The sequence below is a fragment of the Polychytrium aggregatum genome (assembly GCF_025602895.1).
Source record: "Polychytrium aggregatum strain JEL109 chromosome Unknown BJ171scaffold_9, whole genome shotgun sequence".
NCBI classification, from domain to species: Eukaryota; Fungi; Chytridiomycota; class Chytridiomycetes; order Polychytriales; genus Polychytrium; species Polychytrium aggregatum.
In genome coordinates, this window is record NW_026516211.1 from 789,428 (window position 1) to 808,207 (window position 18,780).

General features: G+C 58.8%; 6 protein-coding genes across 6 annotated transcripts; 2 read left to right on the forward strand and 4 right to left on the reverse strand.

Annotated features, from left to right (window-relative positions):
- Nucleotides 1-808: 808 nt before the first annotated feature.
- BJ171DRAFT_495482 (S-adenosyl-L-methionine-dependent methyltransferase) lies at nt 809-4,235 on the reverse strand. The gene is made up of 6 exons (XM_053110131.1): nt 3,111-4,235; nt 2,635-2,888; nt 2,114-2,408; nt 1,916-1,975; nt 1,657-1,734; nt 809-1,475 (listed from the first exon to the last, which is right to left on the reverse strand). Exons 1-6 carry the CDS (start codon nt 3,987-3,989, stop codon nt 1,227-1,229), a joined length of 1,815 nt encoding a protein of 604 aa, XP_052969114.1. The 5' UTR covers nt 3,990-4,235; the 3' UTR covers nt 809-1,226.
- A 947-nt stretch (nt 4,236-5,182) lies between these two features.
- BJ171DRAFT_411608 (uncharacterized protein) lies at nt 5,183-5,674 on the reverse strand (the record flags this gene model as incomplete). Its single annotated transcript, XM_053107288.1, has 1 exon — nt 5,183-5,674. A coding segment is annotated over one exon (492 nt), but the record flags the coding sequence as incomplete, so codon positions are not given.
- Nucleotides 5,675-5,958: 284 nt separating this feature from the next.
- Nucleotides 5,959-8,590, reverse strand: BJ171DRAFT_495483 (deoxyribonuclease TATDN1). The gene is made up of 7 exons (XM_053110132.1): nt 8,379-8,590; nt 8,138-8,203; nt 7,745-7,807; nt 7,591-7,641; nt 7,175-7,394; nt 6,583-7,002; nt 5,959-6,362 (listed from the first exon to the last, which is right to left on the reverse strand). The coding sequence occupies exons 1-7, from the start codon at nt 8,539-8,541 to the stop codon at nt 6,254-6,256; spliced, it is 1,092 nt and encodes a 363-aa protein (XP_052969116.1). The 5' UTR covers nt 8,542-8,590; the 3' UTR covers nt 5,959-6,253.
- A 162-nt stretch (nt 8,591-8,752) lies between these two features.
- On the forward strand, nt 8,753-9,821 carry BJ171DRAFT_579389 (glutathione peroxidase Gpo; the record flags this gene model as incomplete). Its single annotated transcript, XM_053113964.1, has 3 exons — nt 8,753-9,062; nt 9,245-9,395; nt 9,689-9,821. The coding sequence occupies 3 exons, from the start codon at nt 8,753-8,755 to the stop codon at nt 9,819-9,821; spliced, it is 594 nt and encodes a 197-aa protein (XP_052969117.1).
- A 250-nt stretch (nt 9,822-10,071) lies between these two features.
- On the reverse strand, nt 10,072-12,635 carry BJ171DRAFT_597148 (fatty acid desaturase). Its single transcript, XM_053114724.1, has 4 exons — nt 12,021-12,635; nt 11,402-11,664; nt 11,188-11,270; nt 10,072-11,041 (listed from the first exon to the last, which is right to left on the reverse strand). Exons 1-4 carry the CDS (start codon nt 12,226-12,228, stop codon nt 10,417-10,419), a joined length of 1,179 nt encoding a protein of 392 aa, XP_052969118.1. The 5' UTR covers nt 12,229-12,635; the 3' UTR covers nt 10,072-10,416.
- Nucleotides 12,636-13,108: 473 nt separating this feature from the next.
- Nucleotides 13,109-18,365, forward strand: BJ171DRAFT_495488 (Utp14 protein-domain-containing protein). The gene is made up of 10 exons (XM_053110133.1): nt 13,109-13,529; nt 13,726-14,688; nt 14,804-14,917; nt 15,061-15,279; nt 15,395-15,472; nt 15,626-16,126; nt 16,306-17,301; nt 17,439-17,513; nt 17,649-17,789; nt 17,948-18,365. The coding sequence occupies exons 1-10, from the start codon at nt 13,155-13,157 to the stop codon at nt 18,158-18,160; spliced, it is 3,675 nt and encodes a 1,224-aa protein (XP_052969119.1). The 5' UTR covers nt 13,109-13,154; the 3' UTR covers nt 18,161-18,365.
- The last annotated feature ends 415 nt before the right edge of the window (nt 18,366-18,780 follow it).

Below are 18,780 nucleotides of genomic sequence, written 5' to 3' on the forward strand. Positions count from 1 at the left end.
CTTGGGCGCCCAAGTGGCGCTTGTTGTCGCTGCTGCGCTGCCGCTGCTCTGCACCGGTCGCGTCGCCGTCCGTCCCCGCTGCCCCGCCGCGCCTTGCTGGCCCCTCCAGTTTGTTGGTTCCTTGTTCTGCCAGGACCAATGGGCCCCGCTGGTGCCGCTGGCTGGCCCCTTGTTTGCCGCACGTCGCGGTGGCGGCTGCGGCGACGCTCCTCCTCGGCTTATCCATGGCAGCGATGTACCGCAAGCGTGCAAACGTGCGATCGCGCAGTGGGTCGCGGCGGGTTTCGCCTCCTGACTCCCGTCTCCCGCCTCCTGTCTCCCTCGCCCAGCGGGACACCCGTCTCCACCCGTCTCCATTCAGCCTCGGCTCCCGTCCATGACGACAGAGCCATGGTGTGCTCTCCCTTGCCCTGCTGTTTGCGTGTCGGCCGAAGTCGATCCCTGTTGTTTGTCCGATCGGCTGCTATTCCTGGTCCAAGCAAACACCTTGTCCTCTGGACCACCGAGGTCCCACCGAGGCCCCAACGAGGCCCCAACGAGGCTACAGCGAGGCCCCAACGAGGCTACAGCGAGGCCCCAACGAGGCTACAGCGAGGCTGCAGCGAGAGCCCTCGCCCAGGTCTGGAGCCGCGGTGCTGGGCCGTGGCGTGTGCGTTGACAGGCGGGCAGGTCTCTTGACAGGCATCGCCGGCGATGCCTGTCGGGTTGGGGTCGCCCTGCAGAGCCCTCTGCCGTACCTCGTGGCCGCCACTGCCTCCTGCCGGTATCGGTCCGCACCACTGCCAGGGACCATGTGTCCAGAACACATCCATGGTGTATTCAGGGACGGCTCCTCCGTCGAGCGGCTGGCTGCACCACGACCAGACAAACGAACACATTGCAGCCAGGACGGACTCGCTGTCGATGATTCAGCATCCTCAAGGGATGTGTACACTTCTATACTCGCGACATCCCGGTCATGCATTGACTGTAGCCCACCGTATATATTCTCTTTCAAAGCTCGCCGTTTCCTTTCCTTTCCTTTTTCTTTCTTCCTTTCTCTGTCGGGAATCGAGTCGATCAAGAGGGGCCAAGCATGTTGTCTGCATCAGCAACACTTGTCCCTCCTTCCCCGAACACACACCCGCACGCTGTCAGCACTGTCATTGTCATTGTCATTGTCATTGTCATTGTCATCATCATCACGACCACCATTATCGTGAGTCATCGCCGCCGAGGCCGCTGCTTTAGAACTCGATCCAAAACTCCTGCGGGAATATGTCTCGCATGGCGTGCCAGTGAACGTAGGCAGACTCGATCTGCTCGGCCATGAGCGGGTTGTGCTTGTCGGTGACAGGCTGTGGAGCCACTTCGACAAGGCTGGTCACGTCGTGCTCGGGGAAAGTCGCGAGAGTTTGTGCATAGACTCCAGAGGTGCCAAAGTCGGCAGGCGTGGGTGCCTCAAAGCGAATCGGCTTGTTTGACGCATAGAATACCTGAGAGACAAGAGACAGTCTTGGGTATGAGCACCGACGATGCAGTTTCACGATTGGATCGGCTGAACGAGGTCCCGGTCTGCTCCCACTCCGTCGTCGCAACAAGACTCCCCACATATCTGTGGGTTGGCGCTGCTCAAACAGAGATCGGCCGGGTCTTTGCTGGACGACCTTGACTCACCATGTTGATCAGCGTCTGGCTGTTCTTCTGAAGCTCAGCACCCGTGAGCTCGGCATAGACAGCCTGGTGCGGGAAGACCTGCAATCATAGCCATGCCAGAGTTACTCGCCGTCCACACGCCCAACCAGCCGAGACCAAAACATCGCAAGGTGGACGGCAGTACTTGGCCCGACTCACACTCGCGAGCATATCGGACTTTCGAGATGTCGATGCAGTTACATACTGTCGACTGAACCCAGCACAGCAACTGCCCTCTTACCTCCTTGATGGTCTTGGCGATCGATTTGGTGGCGGGGGAGTTGAACCGGCCCACAAAGTTCTGTCCACCGGTATGGGTCCGTCAGCACAAAGTGTCATCAGCAGCGATACAACTCCGACACCTGCTCTTCCTCAGTAACAGCCCGCTCCGCACTGACGGATAGATATGGTCGATGAAATAAATGAAAGAGCTGCTCACCAGGACAAGGACACCGTCAGACTTCAGAATGCGCTTGATATGCTGCAGGGCTTCGACCGAGAAGAGGTGCGCCGGCACGGCGCCGCCTGTGAAGACGTCGTGGATGACATAGTCGTATGTATCGGCCTGTGTCTTCTCCACAAATTTGCGCCCGTCCTCAAAGTAGACAGACGAGGGCTCGGGGAAGTCAAAGTATTCTTGTGCATACTGGAAGATCTGCTTGTCGAGCTCGACCACGTCGACGTACACGCCATGGTTCATCAGGGCTTTGGCGGAAGTACCGATACCGAGTCCACTGGAGATCCGATCAGAGCCCACAAAGCGTCGCGAATGCCAAGCACCCGTCTCAATGTCAGAACGGGTTCTTCCGTCATCGATGCTTCACCAACGTGCCCGATGCAGCAGCCACACAGAGCCTCGTCTGGCTTGATCGCCAGGTCGCCGCCCACGGGGCCGAATGGTCTCCTCCCTTGCTCAAGACCAGCATTCCGCTCTACCCAGCCCACGCCCGCATGACTTACATCGCCAAGGCCTTTTCATGTCGAGTGTGCTCTCTCTCAACAAAGCGGACAAAGTCCATATAGTAGAACGAATGGAAGGCAGTCTCAAAGTCGTACGAGGTATAAGCGCTGCCGATGAGCGAGTGGTCAACGCGGAGAACACGAAGGCCATCAAACTTGGTGGGATCTTCGATCACCGAAACAAAGCCGCTCGACGTCTCGGCACGGGCCAGGAGGTGGTATTTCGTTTCTGTGGGCCGACCGAGCTCAAAGGACTGAGACAGGAGCCACGATGCGATGGGTTAGGATATGGAGCAGAGTGGGCAGAGTGAGCAGTGTGGGTAGTGTGGGCAGTGTGGGCAGTGTGGGCAGTGTGGGCAGAGTGGCTGATATCCGCTGTGCGCATTTTTTTCGGATGCATGCGTTTGGACAGTCCATTTTTCGCAAAGATCCATGTCGCTCACCAAGGACTGCGTCTATCTCGCAAGAGGGCTCACCTGAGTCTGGGTTGCCGTTTGGGGCAGCAGCATCTGGAGGATAAACGGCAGTCCCAAGGAGACAAAGAGCGGCAAGACGTAGGGTCTGCCAAGCTTGATCCAGAGCCACCAGCGCTCGCGGGCAAAGAACAGCGACGATCGAGGTACCTGCTTCCGGAGCTCCTTGCGATTGTCCTGGAGATACTCCCACTCATCGCGATATCCAAAGCCGGCGTACATGGCAAAGACCGAGGCAGCCGCCCAGATGAGACTGCAGGACGGGTAGTTGATGTAAAAGTTCTGGGGAATCATCATGTACGCAAAGTAGGCGACCATGAACTCGATGCGAGCGACGTTGGGCATGGCGTTCAGGACCGCCAGCAGACCCGAGGCAAAGTAGACCACCAGGTTGACAGCCAGGCACGAGAGCGGGCCCCAGCGTGGGCCAAACTCTTGGCTATACTTGAAAAAGTAGATGTAGTACATGGGCGAGAAGCACACCAGGAAGGCCGTGGCCAGGCTGATGCGCCGGCTATAGACCACCTTGGTCCGGTCGTTTCCCTTGATGAGGTTGTGCAGGACCGCGCCGGCAGCACCGCCGGCAGCGAGGGCATAGAAGCCAAAGGGCCTGTGGCAGAGCAGCGTCGGGATGGTGCCATAGATGGGTGCAATGAAGCGGTTCGAGGCGTTGTAGTAGAGGTAGGTGGCGCAGAGGATCAGAGCAATCTGGATGAGGGTGTATTCCTCTGCGGCGCTCTTCCGTTCCTCCTCCGAGAGCTTCTTCTTGACGGGGGGAGTGGCAGCAGGAGTGGCAGGGGTGGCAGCAGGGGTGGCGGCTGGGGCCTTCTCAGCGGCGGCAGTCTTTTTCGACTGTGCCTTGGAGGTCTTGTCTTTGGCCATGGTTGGTTGAGGATTGGCCGAGGGAGGTTTGGGGCGGTGTGCTGATGAAACTGGGCAAAGTGCCTTGAAGATAGCCACGGCCGAGGGAGGCGATGTGGGCTGTTCGGGCACTGGCAAGACGCAGCTTGTTGGCGGAGGGAGGGCTGCGATTAGCTCGCCTCGGGTTGGACTTGGAGGACGGGGAGAGAGGAAGAGAAGGGCGTGATGGACGAGGAGGGCAGCATCTTATACGGGCGATCTGCGGGCAGAAAGGGGGAGGAGGCGCGCGGCCTGGCCTGTTCCGGCTCCAGCACAGACGCGGCACCATCCGCGCCCAATCGCAGCGATTGGGCTGGGGAGACAACAAAGGACAACGGAGCCACAATGCGCGCAGCCGCGGCCACGGGACCGGCGCTGCGCTCTCGGCCGCTCTCTGCGCCGTCTCGGTCGCTCTCGGTCGTTGCCGGCGACAAGGAAAGCATCCTGGACGACCCAAGAGCCGGCCCATACCAGCCAACCAGGGAGCAATTGCACCGTTCATGCCATGGAGCAGAAGCACTCTATTCAGACAGGGGGAGATACAGAATGGAACAGAAAGTCTTGCTGCCGAATGCGGCGTGGCCCGAGCGCGGTGGTCGGCCGACAGAGAACTCAGTAGTCTTTCTTTCCTGGGCACTGCACAGGCGAGTAGTAGTCGGCGTTGTAGGAGCTCGTTGTCGCCTCGGAGACTGTGTGTTCGATGTGGGCTTTGCTTGCGCTGTGCGATCTGCCCGAGCGCGAACGCTGGGTGGCATGCGCCGAGCCAACGGTTGCGACGGGGCGAGCCGAGGCGATCGGCTCTGAGCGACTTGTGACAATGTCGATGGGCTGGATGCGCTCGGTGGCTGTTGCCTCTGCGAGTGGAGACTGGGAGTGCTTGGATTGATGGGGCGATGAGCTGTGGGCTACGGTCGTGCGAGACGATTTCCGGACAGCAGCCTTCTGGACCACGGGGCCCTGGGACGGAGAAGCGGTGTGGGAAGTGGCCTGCTGTGCTGGGGCTGCGGAAGCGGCTGTCAGGGCTGCTGGCTGGGCGCCTGTGGGAAAGCATGGGATGGTCAGTCGGGAGTACTTGCCAGGATGGCAGATTCAACAACCGGGGTTGCAGAAAAGAGAGTCTAGCACAGTGCACTTCCCAATTCATGCAGCAACGTAGAAGAAGCAGGCTATGGGGACATACCTCCGGGCCAGATAATGTCGATGTTGATGGAGCCGTCAAGAGTAGCACCGCCGAGAGCCTGCCATGCGGCGCCGCCGTAGAGATCGACGTTGTGCGCCAGCGCATTGGCCGACCACAGGCAGCTGCCAGCAGGACAAAAGTCCACGATCGTGGCAGTGATCTGCTTGCTGTGGTCGTTGCTGTTGCGGATGGTGATCTTCTGGAAGCAGTATTGGTCCTTCTTGGCGCCGCCGTAGACGGCCTCAGACACGGCGACGACGTACTCGACCGGCCAGACGGTAGCCGCATTGGCGGGCAGGTCCGGGTTGGGCAGCAAGCCGCCGCTCAGGATGGCGTTCCAGCGGGGATCGTTGCTGGAGCTGGCGCATCCGACACCAACAGCGCCAGGCTGGAAACCGGGCTCGGACCAGGCAGGGAACTGCGGGAAAGGGCCATAGTGCGTGGCCTGGCCAGAGACCCACTGGCCATTCGCCGAGGCCGCGACGGAGAACAGCGGGACCAGAGTCCAGAGAGCAGTGCGAGCTTGAACCATGTTGCGGAGAGCTGTGACGGTGAGTGGATACTCTGAAGCTGAGCCGGGACGGGCTGGGTCTTTATAACCTTCTCAGCACCCATCGCTGTGGTATCAGGCAGCGACGGAGCCGCATGCAGCCGAGCACGCGACGCTCTCGAGGGTGGGCTGGTGGGCCGAAGCAAGACCATCGCCCTTGAGGGTATATTGGGATGGGTCTGTTGACCCGGCTGGTGCGACTGTTGACGAGCCTGTGCGGGTTCGGAATTGGAACGCCTTGGCAGCGAGCGCTGCTGCTGGAAACAACAATGCTGCTGAGGTGTATATTTGGACGTGCGTGCTGCGGGGGCGACACCAGCCGCCAGAACACAGCATCCAGGGGGCGTGGCGGGGCGTAACAGGAGGCGTCTCATGCCCCCTGTGTGTGACATCAACACAAGCAGCGAAGAAGCCTGGGACTGGCCAAGCGCACATGCACCGGCGACGCACGGCGCGGCCGAATCGGGTCTGTATTGGGCTGCACTGTCGCGGCGGTGGACACTCGCAGTCATTGTGTCAATTGCCCTGCTCGCCAAAGAAGACCTTGGCTGTGGTTTCATAAACCCGCCGACAAAACTCCTCGACGGCGAGATCGTGCAGGCGCGCGATAATGCATGCCACCTGTCTGGGGATTGAACAGATATCAGCGTCAGCGCATGCGCATGCGCCGCCCGGATGCTCCCGCCGTCGTAGTCGTAGTCGTAGTCGCCGCCGTTACTCCTCTGAGCAGCCATGTCGTGCCCTGGCTGTGGTCGCCGACTTGCCTCCATGGCGATACATGCACCGATCTCTGCTGCCGTTGGCAATCCCGAATAGCCTGTGCCACAGCCCGTGTCGACACTAACCTGATGTTCTGAGGCTCATTTCGCCCTTTGACGGGCACTCCCAACTCAAACTTCTCCTTCTTCTTGGCCTTGTCGTCGGTCAGTTTGGCTTCCTGCAAATACTTCCAGCCCGCGTGCGTCGGCCGAACATCGCACCAGGGGCAATCCGTCTCGATCATGATGGCCTCAATCGGGATCTGGCGCACCACCGCCAGGTTCTCCTCCGTCTTGAGCGAGCAGCCGTTAAGCCCGATATAGAGGCCCTGCTGGATGTAGGCCAGGGCCTCTTCGATCGTTCCCGTGAACGAGTGTACCACCCCCGTGGTGAATCGATGTCGATTCTTGGCAATCATATCGAGAAAGTCTCCGCCGGTGTTGCGATCGTGCAAAAACATGGGCAACCGGGTGCGCTCGGCAAGCTCAAACTGTCGCTCAAAGTACCTGTGTGGATAGCCGCATGTGAGATCGAATCAGCGAGCCCGGCAGCGACATGTATGCGCAATCGCAGGACCTCTGGTTCGGCATCGCCGGTCTACACGAGCAGCGGAGCAGACGAAGCCAGGCAGAGTGCGATGCGAGCGACGATGCATGCCCCCGGCCGGCGATAACTCACTTGACTTGGACGTCTCGTGGGCAAAAGTGCTCGCGATCGTAATCCAGACCACACTCCCCAATGGCCACGACCTTGCGCTGGGTGGGTGCCTGCTGTGCATCTTGCTCGATGATGTCCAGCAGGGCTTGCAGGTAGGCGTCGGGACTCTTGTTGGTGGTGGCATCTTGCTCAAACTCGAGACATCGAGTCGGATGGCAGCCCACTGTGCAGTAGAGCGAGTCTGAGCGGCGAGATGCGTCAGCGTTGCATGGGCCGTGTGTCGAATATGCATGGATGGCGCATCAATATCGCACTGATGAAGCCGTCCTCCTTCGCGGGCACTGACAGATCCGAGTGCAATCCAGAAAAGAATAACATAGAGCCGATGGTGCCGGCGATACAGATCGGCAGGCATTTCGCGGGACAGCGAGCCTCACCGTATCCACGAACCAACTCGAGGGCCTCGCCACTGTCCTGGAGATTAGTTCCTGCACATCCAGATTCATCCAGATTCATCGAGCGTGATGGATCAGCAACGCTGGCAGAGCAAGTGTCGGTCTGTTTCTGCGATCGCGAGTCTGCTCATCGTACCGGTAACGATGATCTTTTCAACGCCGGCTGTCCTGGCACGCTCCAAAACCAGATGCAGATCGTCTTGCGAGAGCGAAAGGGGGGGGGAGAAGATTGAATGGAAATCCAACGAGGTGCCACAGATCCGATATCGTTGCAGATTGGATGGAGAGCGGTGTCGAGGCCGATTTTGCAAACGGCAAAGGCAGACCAGGGGAGTTTGCAGGGATCAGACCAGAGCGTCGCCGGAATTGCGGAGAACCCGGCGAGGGGTGTAGGAGAAAGGCAATCACAAGCCAATTCATATTCCCGTTTGGCAGTTGGAGGTCGGTGAGGTTAGAGCAGATGGAGATACATCGGCAGCGGACACCTGCCTCAGCAGCGGCATTCACTCGGGAGGCATGCGGTCCCAACCTGGATGTGCCTGTTTGTCTCGGTAGATCCCGCGGAACATCGGATCAGTCAGATTAACACCGATATCTGGGAGTTTGGGGGTGAGGGGCAGTCCCAGCATCATGAGATGAGGGCCAGTCACATCATCATGAGATGAGGGCCAGTCACAGCATCAGTCCAGCGGATTCAAGCAGCCTGGGTTTTGGGCATGACACCGGGGCAAGCGTGAGGCCAAGGCCATTTGGCTGATGGCGAGCCATACCGATCGATGGGATCGCCATGGTGCTCGCGACGGTTCTCAGGGGACGGATGAGAGATGTGGATCGGAGAGTGGGGATGCAGCAGGCAGCCCGGCGAAGGACAGATGCAGCCACAGTCCGGCGGAGGAGAGATGCTGCGGCAAGTTGCATCGAGGGCCGCTGCATTTCTGGTTTTGCAGTGCAAGCGCAGGACAGGCCCGTCCAAAATTTGCGGCTGGCTTCTGTGGTGTGTCTCCATCTGGCCTGCTTCTCACTGCCAAAGCCTTCCCCCCCTCCAAGCGTCCGCCTCGGGACAGCCACGACATTCAACTCTCCCCCACGGAGCTCTCCCTGCGGCCGTTCCTTGATGCTGTTCTACAGAAAACAGGCTGCCCGTATGTCGATTCTATTTTACTTTGGAGGGCTTGCCTCCTTCGCCATCGTTGCCGTTCTGGTGGACTATGCCCTGAGGGCCAAGAACAAGAAGGTCTTTGATAAGGATCATTTCTACAGCCTCGGTGTCAACACCCTCGGCGGCAAGCCCTTCCCGCTGCAGGATCTCAAGGGCAAGGTCGTCGTCGTCGTCAACGTGGCCTCAAGGTGCACTCTGACCCCGTGGCAGTATCCCGATCTCGAGAAGCTGCATCAAAAGTACAAGGACCAGGGCCTGGTCGTGCTGGGATGTCCCTCCAACTCGTTCCGGCAAGGTGGGTCGTTTGATCTATGGTCGCCTGTGCCGGATCCTTCGCGCATGCCGTCCATACGGCCATGTCGGCTGCAGTGTCGTGAGCCAGCCAGCATCTGCCATGTCCGACCCATCCCGCTTGCTGTGCTTGGCTCGGCTGGCTATTCTGACTCCTGACTCGATCTCTCAACAACAACCATCCAGAACACCGCGAAACCGACGCCATCCAGCAATGCCAGCGCAACTTTGGCGTGTCGTTCCAGATCCTGGAGCGCATGAAGGTGGCCGGACCCGAGATCAACCCGCTCTTTGTATTCCTGACAAACTCGTTTCCGGGACTGTTCGGATACAGGAAGTAAGCGGACTCGAGAGGCATGCAGCCGTGCCGAGCAGTATTTTTGCCAGTCATGTCGATGCCAGGCGGGAAGGGCATCGGGCGGCTGGACCAAACCTCCTGCTGGGCCGAATCGCCTGCTGGGCCGAATCGCCTGCTGGGCCGAATCGCTTGCCCTCAGTGTGAGTCATTGTCTGTTCGTCTGCGCCATGGCACTGACCCATCTTCCAATTGCGTCCATCCTTCCAATCTCTCCGTCGATGGGATCTTGCACATGTGATCGGTCGCTTGGACACACTCCTCGCTGTCGCCAGTGTGCTCTGGAACTTTGAAAAGTTTGTTGTGAATCAAGAGGGCCAAGTCGTCGGCCGCTTCTTGCCTGCTACCCCCGTGTGGCTCATGGACTCGATGGTATCCAAGCTGCTCTCCAAGGACAAGAGCGAGTGAGCAGGACATTGTCGGGTTTCATCGACCAGGCGCATGCAGTGAATATACGGCTCTGGCATCGAAGTGTCGAGAGACGGATTGCTTTTGGTTCAAAGACGCCATAGCTGGATGACCGAAGCATGATCCAGCAAGAGCAAGCAGTTCAAACGATAGAATCAACCGAGATGCCGCGCAGGCTGCTAACAGATCGATTGATCATCTCCTTCCTGTGCGGAGTGCACCCAGCTCTGGACACATGGACTGAGGCAATGGCGGACGATCGTGCTCGGCTTGCCGTTGGCTGGGTGTATTTTGTCAAAACTTCGACATCAATTGGGTGTGCTGGTGGTAAGGATGGATTTACATGGGATCATAGCTGCTCTATCCAACAGCTTTCTGGCAAGCAAGCAGGCAAGCAGGCAAGATTAAATACTCAAGAGCCCATCGCAAGCCCACACGCATGAGGGCACGCATGTATCGGACAGCGAGGCTGAAAAAGAAGGCAGTGGGAAAACGGAAAGGGCAGCGCAGAACCGAGATGGGGAGGGCCAAGAGAGGGTCGGGGAAACGCCAGCCACAGCTCTAACGCATCGATGTTCTGGGGCGTCAGATCGATCTACTTCTTGCTCTTGTTGGCGTAGATGGTCTCGAGCTGCTGTGGAGTGAAACGCAGGGTCTTTTCCTTCAGCAGGGACACAATCTTCTCGTCGCTGGGGCGGGTTCCGTCGCCGCAGTGCACCCACTTCTTGGCCAAGCCTTGGTAGTCCTTGGTCATCAGGAACCACCAGACCTCGGCGTAGTTGGTGCCCTGGAAGACAACGGCCTTCTCCTGGTGGTACTCGAGGCGCTTGGTGATGAACTCGCGAGGATGCTCGGTCCAGTGGCGGATGGCGTTCAGGTGGTGGGAGGCGTGATAGCCGTCGTTGTAGCAGTTTTTGTTGTAGTCCGAGGCAATGATGGTGATGGAGTTCTCGCGACCACCACCAAGAGGGTCGGAGCGCTCCAGGAAGGCATGCTGGACAAAGTTGCCCTGCATCATGCCAAAGCGAACCAGGTTGAAGGGGATGTAGAAGACAAAGGCAGCCGACCAGACGCTGGGCGCCAGCAGCGTGCCAACGGTGTAGAGGGCAAAGACGCCGAGCTCGCCCAAGATGATGCCGATGGCAACATCGGTGCGGCGTCGCTGGTAGAAGAAGTTGGACAGAGTGAACATGCCTCCAAAGTAGAAGCTCAAAAAGTAGCTGGAAATGCGGCAAGGTGGTGGAAGAGAGGGCGACGGAGCCGACCAGGACACGGCAATTGCACAGTGGATACCAAGAAAGCGCATTAGCTTCATGTAACGGTCGATGGAAGCGCATCCATGGTCGTGCAGGGCGACGCTGCTTACTGGAGGAAGCCGATGAGCGAGTCACGCTGGTAAAACAGGGTGGTCGAGAGATCCTCAGGCGAGTTGTCGGTGGGATGGTGCATCTAACGAGAACGGACGCATCAGCACAGAGCAGCCGGAACTCTTGCTCGATATATCTAGGAGGAGGGATGCGACGGCAGCTTTGGGTGTTGCAAGATTGGGACGAGTCCCGGCCGTGAGGGCACCCGCTCACCTTGACGTGGTGCCAGTAGTAGGTATACCAGGTCTGTCCAAAGAACGGGCCGAGGACAACGGGGATGATGTGGTTGCAGAGCTGGAACTGCGGCTTGAACAGGGGGCGATGCGAAGACACATGCAGAGCCAGGGTGTAGATCTCGGCAATGGAGGCAACAAAGAAGATGTGCACAATAGCCTGGATCCAGCTGAAGCGCCAGAAGATCAGCAATGCGGCCGACGGAACGACGGTGAGGAGGCCACGGAAGGCCAAGTTGAAGACTGAAGCCGGTCAACACCCAGAGACGTCATGGCGAGCGTGGATACAGTCGAGCAGGCCCAGGGCGATCGGCATTGGATTGATTGCAGCGGCGCGAGCAGCCACCGAGGGACGAAACAGACGAGAGCACGACCGATGATGGCAGAGAACGGTGTGTAGACGTCGAGGAAATGGATATGGGGGAGGAGGGCAGAGGATAATAACAATTGGGATTGCACAATGATTAGTTGGTGCGTTAGTGTCTGGGGAGAGGATGTCGCTGGAGTATTGCTGGAGCGTCGGAATTGGTGGACAGGAGAGGCTCCCAGTGGGAGACGGCGGGAAATGGTCTGCCTTGACCTGGCGGCAACGCTCATACCTTTGAGGTCCCTGGGATCACGGATCATGGCAAAGACGAAGCGCTCGTAGAGGTTCGCGGGCTTGATGTCTTCGGGTCGATCGTTCTCGGCAATGACGGTCCACTTCTCCTCGAGGGCCTGCAGGACATTGTCGTCGGTGACCTTTTGGGCGATCAGAGGAGTGGTTGATGCGACCTCATCGGCCGACTTGGCATCGCCACGGAGCATGATTTGGCTGAGAGGCGGGGTGCGAAAGGGGGGTGCGGGCACAGATGGTGCTGGCGACGAAACAGTGGTGCGGTCCGGGTCTTGAGAGCAGCCGGGACGGGATCAAAGCCAGTATGTTCCTGCGACTTGGAAGGCAACGATGGCTGGCTTGGGACGACAGATCAAGAGATCGTTGAGTTCTGGATTGGGCGAGTCACAGCCGCGGCGAGAACAGCAGGCACGAGGCGAGAGACGAGAGCGAGCGGGAGAGGAGAGACACAGACAGCACCCAGCGACGTTGCGGCTGTGCGTGTGGAGCAGACGATGAGGCGGACGAGACGCTGCGAGAAAGCACTTTCGGAGGGCCCTGGACGCAAGACAACCTGCGGCAAGCAGGACGTCGGCTATAAGTACTCGAAGGCGGTGGGAAGGCCGGCCGAGGACGCAGGGTGATCGCGGAGAGAGAGACCTCAGAATGACGCAGAGCGACGCCGCGGCTGGCCGTGGTGCGGCTGGCTGCAGTGTGGCCGGCCACAGCCTGCCTGTGGCTTGTTGCCCGACAAGGCGCCAGCACCACACAGCAGCCCACAGTGCATCCGCGGGTGACACACAGCGCCAGGCCCCCTGTCTGCACCCCGTGTGCGACCGCGGCATTTCCATATCCGGCAGCAGCGCGCGCGGTCAGTGTCATGGTCTCGGATTATCCGGGTTCCAGCGCCGCTCTCACGCGCGCCGTGCTCCGCCATTTGCGATTGGCCGGCGCCTCCGTCACCCGTGCGGCTCGATCCGGCCTCGATCCGGCGGCGATCTGCACTCGATCCGGCTTGTCTGGCTTTGCCCGCCAACGTGACCGGCTGCGCTTTCTTTTTTTTGGCCAGCACCCGCTGAATTGCATTGCATTGCATCGACCCGACAGCTCCCCGACAGCTCCCCGCATCGACCGAGCTATGGCAAAGCCCAAGGGACAGTCCAAGGGACAGCACGCTGCCGTTTCCAAACGGCCTGGTGGCGGCGTCAAGCCCACCAAATCCCATTCTGCACACTCCAAGCCCAAATCCAAACCGAGATCTAAGCCTGGCGCAAAGTCAAAGTCCGGCAAATGGGACGTCTACGAGGCCTCGAGCGGCGAAGAGGACGACGGCCAGCCGCGGACCAAGAACTCCAGAAGCAGGCTGGAGAAGCGGCGAAATCTCGATGACGTTGAGGACATCAACCTCGACGTTGACCAAATCGACTCGGAGGATGACGAGGAAATCAGCGAGGACGAGGCCTTTGGAAGCAGCGATGAAGAAAAGTACGGGAGCTACTTTGCCCCCTCCAAGGTGACCACTCCATCATCGGATATCGCCGTGGTTTTCTGGGCAGGCGGGCTCCGGGGGTGTGGATGCCGCGCCTGCTTGTCGTCCAATACCCTCCGCATCGCACACACAACTTTTCTGGCATCTGCTCCTTCGCAAGCGAATATTCTATTCTGGCGCCGGCTGTCGATATTGACCGCGCTCGTTTGTTGCCCTCTAGTCTGCCAAGAAGAAGAAGAGTGTGCAACAGGAGCTTACTCTCGACGAGGATGAGCCCATGGGAGATGAGAGCGGCGGAGAACAGGCGCCTGGTGATAGCGACGGCGACAGCATCGAGGACGAAGAATTCGACGAAGAGACCATGATGAACCTTTCCGATATGCTGGGCCCCTCGACCGCTCCCGTCCGGCCACCCACCGCGAGCTCCAAGCTCAAGGAGCAAATCGACCTGCTGCTCCCGAGTCGGCACCGCGCTGGTGAGGACGATGAGGACGAGGGCCTGGACGATATCGATGGGCTGGACGAGGACGAAGATGGCGAGGATGAGGATGAAGATGATCACGATGAGGATGATCTCGATGAGGACGATGACTTCGATGATGATGAAGTGGACGACGAGGAAGAGGCCGAGCGCTCGCGGAGATCCAAGCGGCAGAAGCAGCTTGAGAAGGACTCGAGCATTGCCGACGAGCTTGGCGAGTTTGTCAACAAGCTCGGAAAGCACACCGTGCTCCCCACAAAGAAACGGCACATGTCCGAGATCACCGAGGCCTTTGAGGAGTCCGAGTACGCCATCAGCACCAGGGACAGCGCCGCAGATCTGGACTCTGGCTCTGCCAAAGCCAACCAGAAGCTCAACTTTGCCGATATGGTCGGCGTCCTGCAAGATACCACGGATTTTGGTGGCTTGAAGAAGCAGATCGAACAGCTGGAGACGCCCGTTGCTGTCCGAGACTCGCTGCACAAGGCTGCCACCCAGCAGGCTGCTGTCGTGTCGGCACCGCTGCCCAAGCGAGTCCAGGACCGCCTCACTCGCGAGGCTGCGTTTGCAGAGACCAAGAAGGACATTTCCAAGTGGACCCCGATCATCAAGAAGAATCGGGAGGCCACCCATCTGCAGTTCCCCATGAATGAGCCTCCTGCACCTGGCGTATCCAGCAGTGGCCTTGTCAGCAAGTTTACGGTGAGTTGCGACAGCACGCTCGCAAGACAGCTCGATGGCCACCGGTCTCGCATGTGCAGCAACGCGATCGGTCATCTCACTTCTCTCCTTATGGCGCCTTGTCTCTCCGCACCAGCCCGAGACCGAGATGGAGAAGGAAATCCATCAAATCCTGGAGGAGTCGCAGTTGGTTGAGAAAAAACAAAAGGCCTTTGAGGATATGGAGCTCAACAAGGTCTCCAAGGAGGAGGTATGTGCCATTTCTCGTGATGTACCGAGCCCTGAGCTCAATGGCAGCGGACTCGCCCAGATTTGAGTGCTGATCGCCATTTCCCCCCCCCTTCCCTCGACTTGCTTCTTTCGACACACTGTCTCCGATTGGATTGGCATCAGCTCATGGCCCGCCGCGCGGAGCTGTCCAAGATGAGAAGCCTTTTGTTCTTTGAGGAACAAAAAGCCAAGCGTCTTGCCAAGATCAAGAGCAAGACCTACCGCAAGATCCTCAAGAAGGACAAGCTGAAGAAGCAGATGATGTCGATTGAGGAGCTGCACAAGCTGGATCCGCAGCTGGCAGCGGCCGAGCTTGAGAAGCTCGAAGCTGCCCGTGCCAAGGCATGTGGTCTGCTCTGCATCGTGACCTTTCCACCCGCCATGCCTGATTTGTTTCTTCAACGCCCTTGGAGGCACGCGCGTCTGACCTCCACATTCCAATGATTTGTTCATATAGGAACGTGTCAGCATGCGCCATAAGAACACGGGCAAATGGGCAAAGTACATGCTCTCCTGGAACGATGTCGATGGCGAAGTAAGTTGTGGCCAGAGTTGCCGCGGCTGTGGTCGTGCCGATCGATGGGAGTCCCGCAGTGTGGATGATCTTGTAGTGGCTTTCGCTCTCGCCACCTCTGACCAGCTTTGATTCGTCTGCTGCTGTGCCAAACTGTATCATCGCCGCGCATAGACCCGCCAAGCCTTGAACGAGCAGCTCAACAAGCACGAGGATCTCCGTAAGCGCATCACGGGCATTGACTCGGATGATTCGGACGCCTCGGATATCGCAGAGGACGACGACGACGCAGAAGGGTCCTTTGAGGACCGCGCCAAGGGCAGTGCTCTCGCTCGACTTGACCAACTGGAAAACGAGGTTGAGGACGCCGAGGCCCCCAAGAAGGGTGTCTTTGCCATGAAGTTTATGCAGCGCAACGTCGAGCAGCAGAAGCAAGAGGTTCAGCGCAAGATCGATCGCCTGCGTGCCGACATTGAAAGCGGTCGGTTCGAGAATGAAGACGAAGATGGCGATCTCGACTCGGACGATCGTGACTACGAGCTCGACAGCGACGATGAGCGAGCGCGCAGCGAGAAGCGAAAGGATAATGCCGCTGGCAAGATCGCCGCCGACGATGCTGGCCGAAAGACTGTCGCAGGAAATGCCGGCAGACTTTCGTATGGTGTGCAAACCAAGGTGGGTCTCGCTCTTGGCCGCTGAGGACGAGACAGCGTGGCTCTCGCCCTTGTTCGAGCAGTCCATTTCATGATCAAACTGGTTTCTGTTGCTCACTGACGATACAATCATTGTGGGCACGCAAACACAACCGCTGTGCATCGCATCTCGGACCTTTGTTCCAACTATGCCTTCAATAGTCGCGCTCGGGGCTGGAAATTATGAACGACGACGATGAAAACGAATTCACCTTTGATTCGAGCGGCCTGGTCGCTGGAGAAGGCCATTCACAGATCAAGCTGTCGGGCCCGGTCTCCATTGAAGCCAAGGCAATTGCGCAGAAGCCAATCTTTGAAGTCGATACCTTTGAAACCGAGGGTTTCTCGTTTGTGGGCCAGGCGAATAAGGCCAAGTTCGAGGCGCCCGTCACGAGCCTGCCCACCAAGGGCAAGGGCAGTCCACCCGAGCCCGTCGTGCTCGCGAAACCAGCATCGCAGAAAAAGTCCAAGCGCCTGCACGACCAGCTGGCCAAGACCGCCAGCCCCGCCGAGACGGCTCAGAGCGACGCTGTTTCTCGCACAAGCGCACCTTCTCGATCTGGCGAGCAAGACCAATCGGTATCGGACGTGAATCCCTGGCTTGCCTCAGACTCCAAGGCCATTCAGAAGAGCACCAAAGTCGCCAAGATCGACAAGAACACAGATCGTGCTGTCAAGGCTCTGGACAAGTTCTCCAAGGAGAAGAAGAAGGGCCAGCGGGATGCTGTCGAGGCACTTGAAGCCAGTCTCGAGATCGATATCAGCGGCCTGAAAGCCCTGGAAAGCACCTCAAAGAAGGGATCTGCTGCCAGTCCCTCCTTCGGGACCGGCCCGGCACACACTGGCGATCACGCTGCAGCCGACGCCGACGACCTCGCTGACGGCGATGCTGACACAGATGAGCCTGTTGATGCCGGATCGGCTGGTCGGACGGCTGCAGACGCATCCAAGCGGAAGCGGAAACACCGGAAGGGTGGAAAGAAGGCTGCCACGGAGCAGTCTACCGACAGATCCGGTACCCTCGACAGCGACGATGATGATGGGGACCACCAAGCTGACGCCGAGCAGTTGGAAATGGTGCACTCCAGCGACGCCTCCAGGCTCAGCCAGCATCAGATCATGCAGATGGCGTTTGCCAACGACGACGTGATGGCCGAGGTGAGTTGGTGGTAATCTTTGGCGATTGGGTTGGAGCGTGTCGACGCCGTTTCGTGGCGTTGGGAACCACCTGCTGCTGGTTCGTGGCTCATGAGGACCGGTCAGACTGACTAAAAAAGTCACCATTGCTGATTCAGGAGTTTGAGGACGAGAAACGCCGCTTCATTGACCGCGATGCGCCCAAGGACGTCGATTTGACCCTTCCTGGCTGGGTAAGTTGCCTGGCTCGAGCCGGCATCGACATTGGCATCAACATTGGCATCGCGCGCTCGATCCTGGTTGCCAGGGTGCTCGTGCAGGATATCTGGCCATTTGCGTGACTGACCATTGATATTGCTCTGTTCCAGGGATCCTGGGGCGGCGAGGGTTTGAAGCGGAAACGCAATGTTGTGGTGCAGAAAGCCCGGCCCGGCACCGGCGTCGACCCGTCCACGCGCAAGGACTCCAAGCTCAAGCATGTCATCCTGAACGAGAAGCGCAACAAGAAGGTGGGCGACTGTTCTGCCCGTCGTTGCCCTGTGTGAACTCCCCCCTTCCCCTTGATTGGACTGTCTGTCACGAGCATGATCGATAGATCAGATTGATCGGGTTGTGGTCGGGTTGTGGTCGGGTGGATAGACTAACCCTTCTCCATGACCGATGTCAGTCCCTCAAGCTGATGGCCTCCGAGGTCCCGCACGGCTTCGGCAACCGCGACCAGTACGAAAACGCAATGCGGCTGCCGCTTGGCCCAGAGTGGAACGCCCAGAGCTCGCACCTGGATCTCATCCGGCCAAGGATCCAGACCAAAGCTGGCGCCGTCATCCATCCGCTGGATTTCAAGCCGGCCTCCAAGAACAAATCGTCCAAAGCAAAGTAGACGAGCGGATTGCATTCTCGGAGCCCCTGTCGGCGCCTGCTTCTTTCCTGTCCGCCCCTCACCTTCAATGGCGCTTTGCTTTCTCCACGGCGAAACTCGCTCTGCCCTCATCCCACCATCCTTGCGCCTCCCTGTCTCCGAATGCAATCGCGGTTACATCGCCAGTGTGGGTAACCCCAACACGACATTCATCACTTGACTCCCGTATGAGTCCGCGCATCAGCCGTGACATAGACGACCGGTGAATATTTATTCGAGGAAGAGGGGGGGGGAGAAGCCAACCTTGACACCGACTATTTTGATCTTGCAGTATTCCTGGAGAGTCGATGCTGCCATCTCAGCAGCTGTCTGGATCGCAGCGCCTGGAGGACGGGTGATGAGGGCGTCGAGAGAACCACTCTGTTATCCTCGGTGGTTTCGGAGACTCTCCTTGAAGCTCTGGGCGAATTCGGAGCGAGGCGCTTGCTTGGCAGAGCCGCCGCTACCGCCGCCTGTCGATTCATCCACCGATGCAGTGGACGGACCGGCGGCAGACTCTCCAGCGGCCGACTTGGGCTCCTTCATCAGCGGCTTCGGAGGCGATCCCGATCGCTTCATCAGCACAAACCCGACAGGATTGG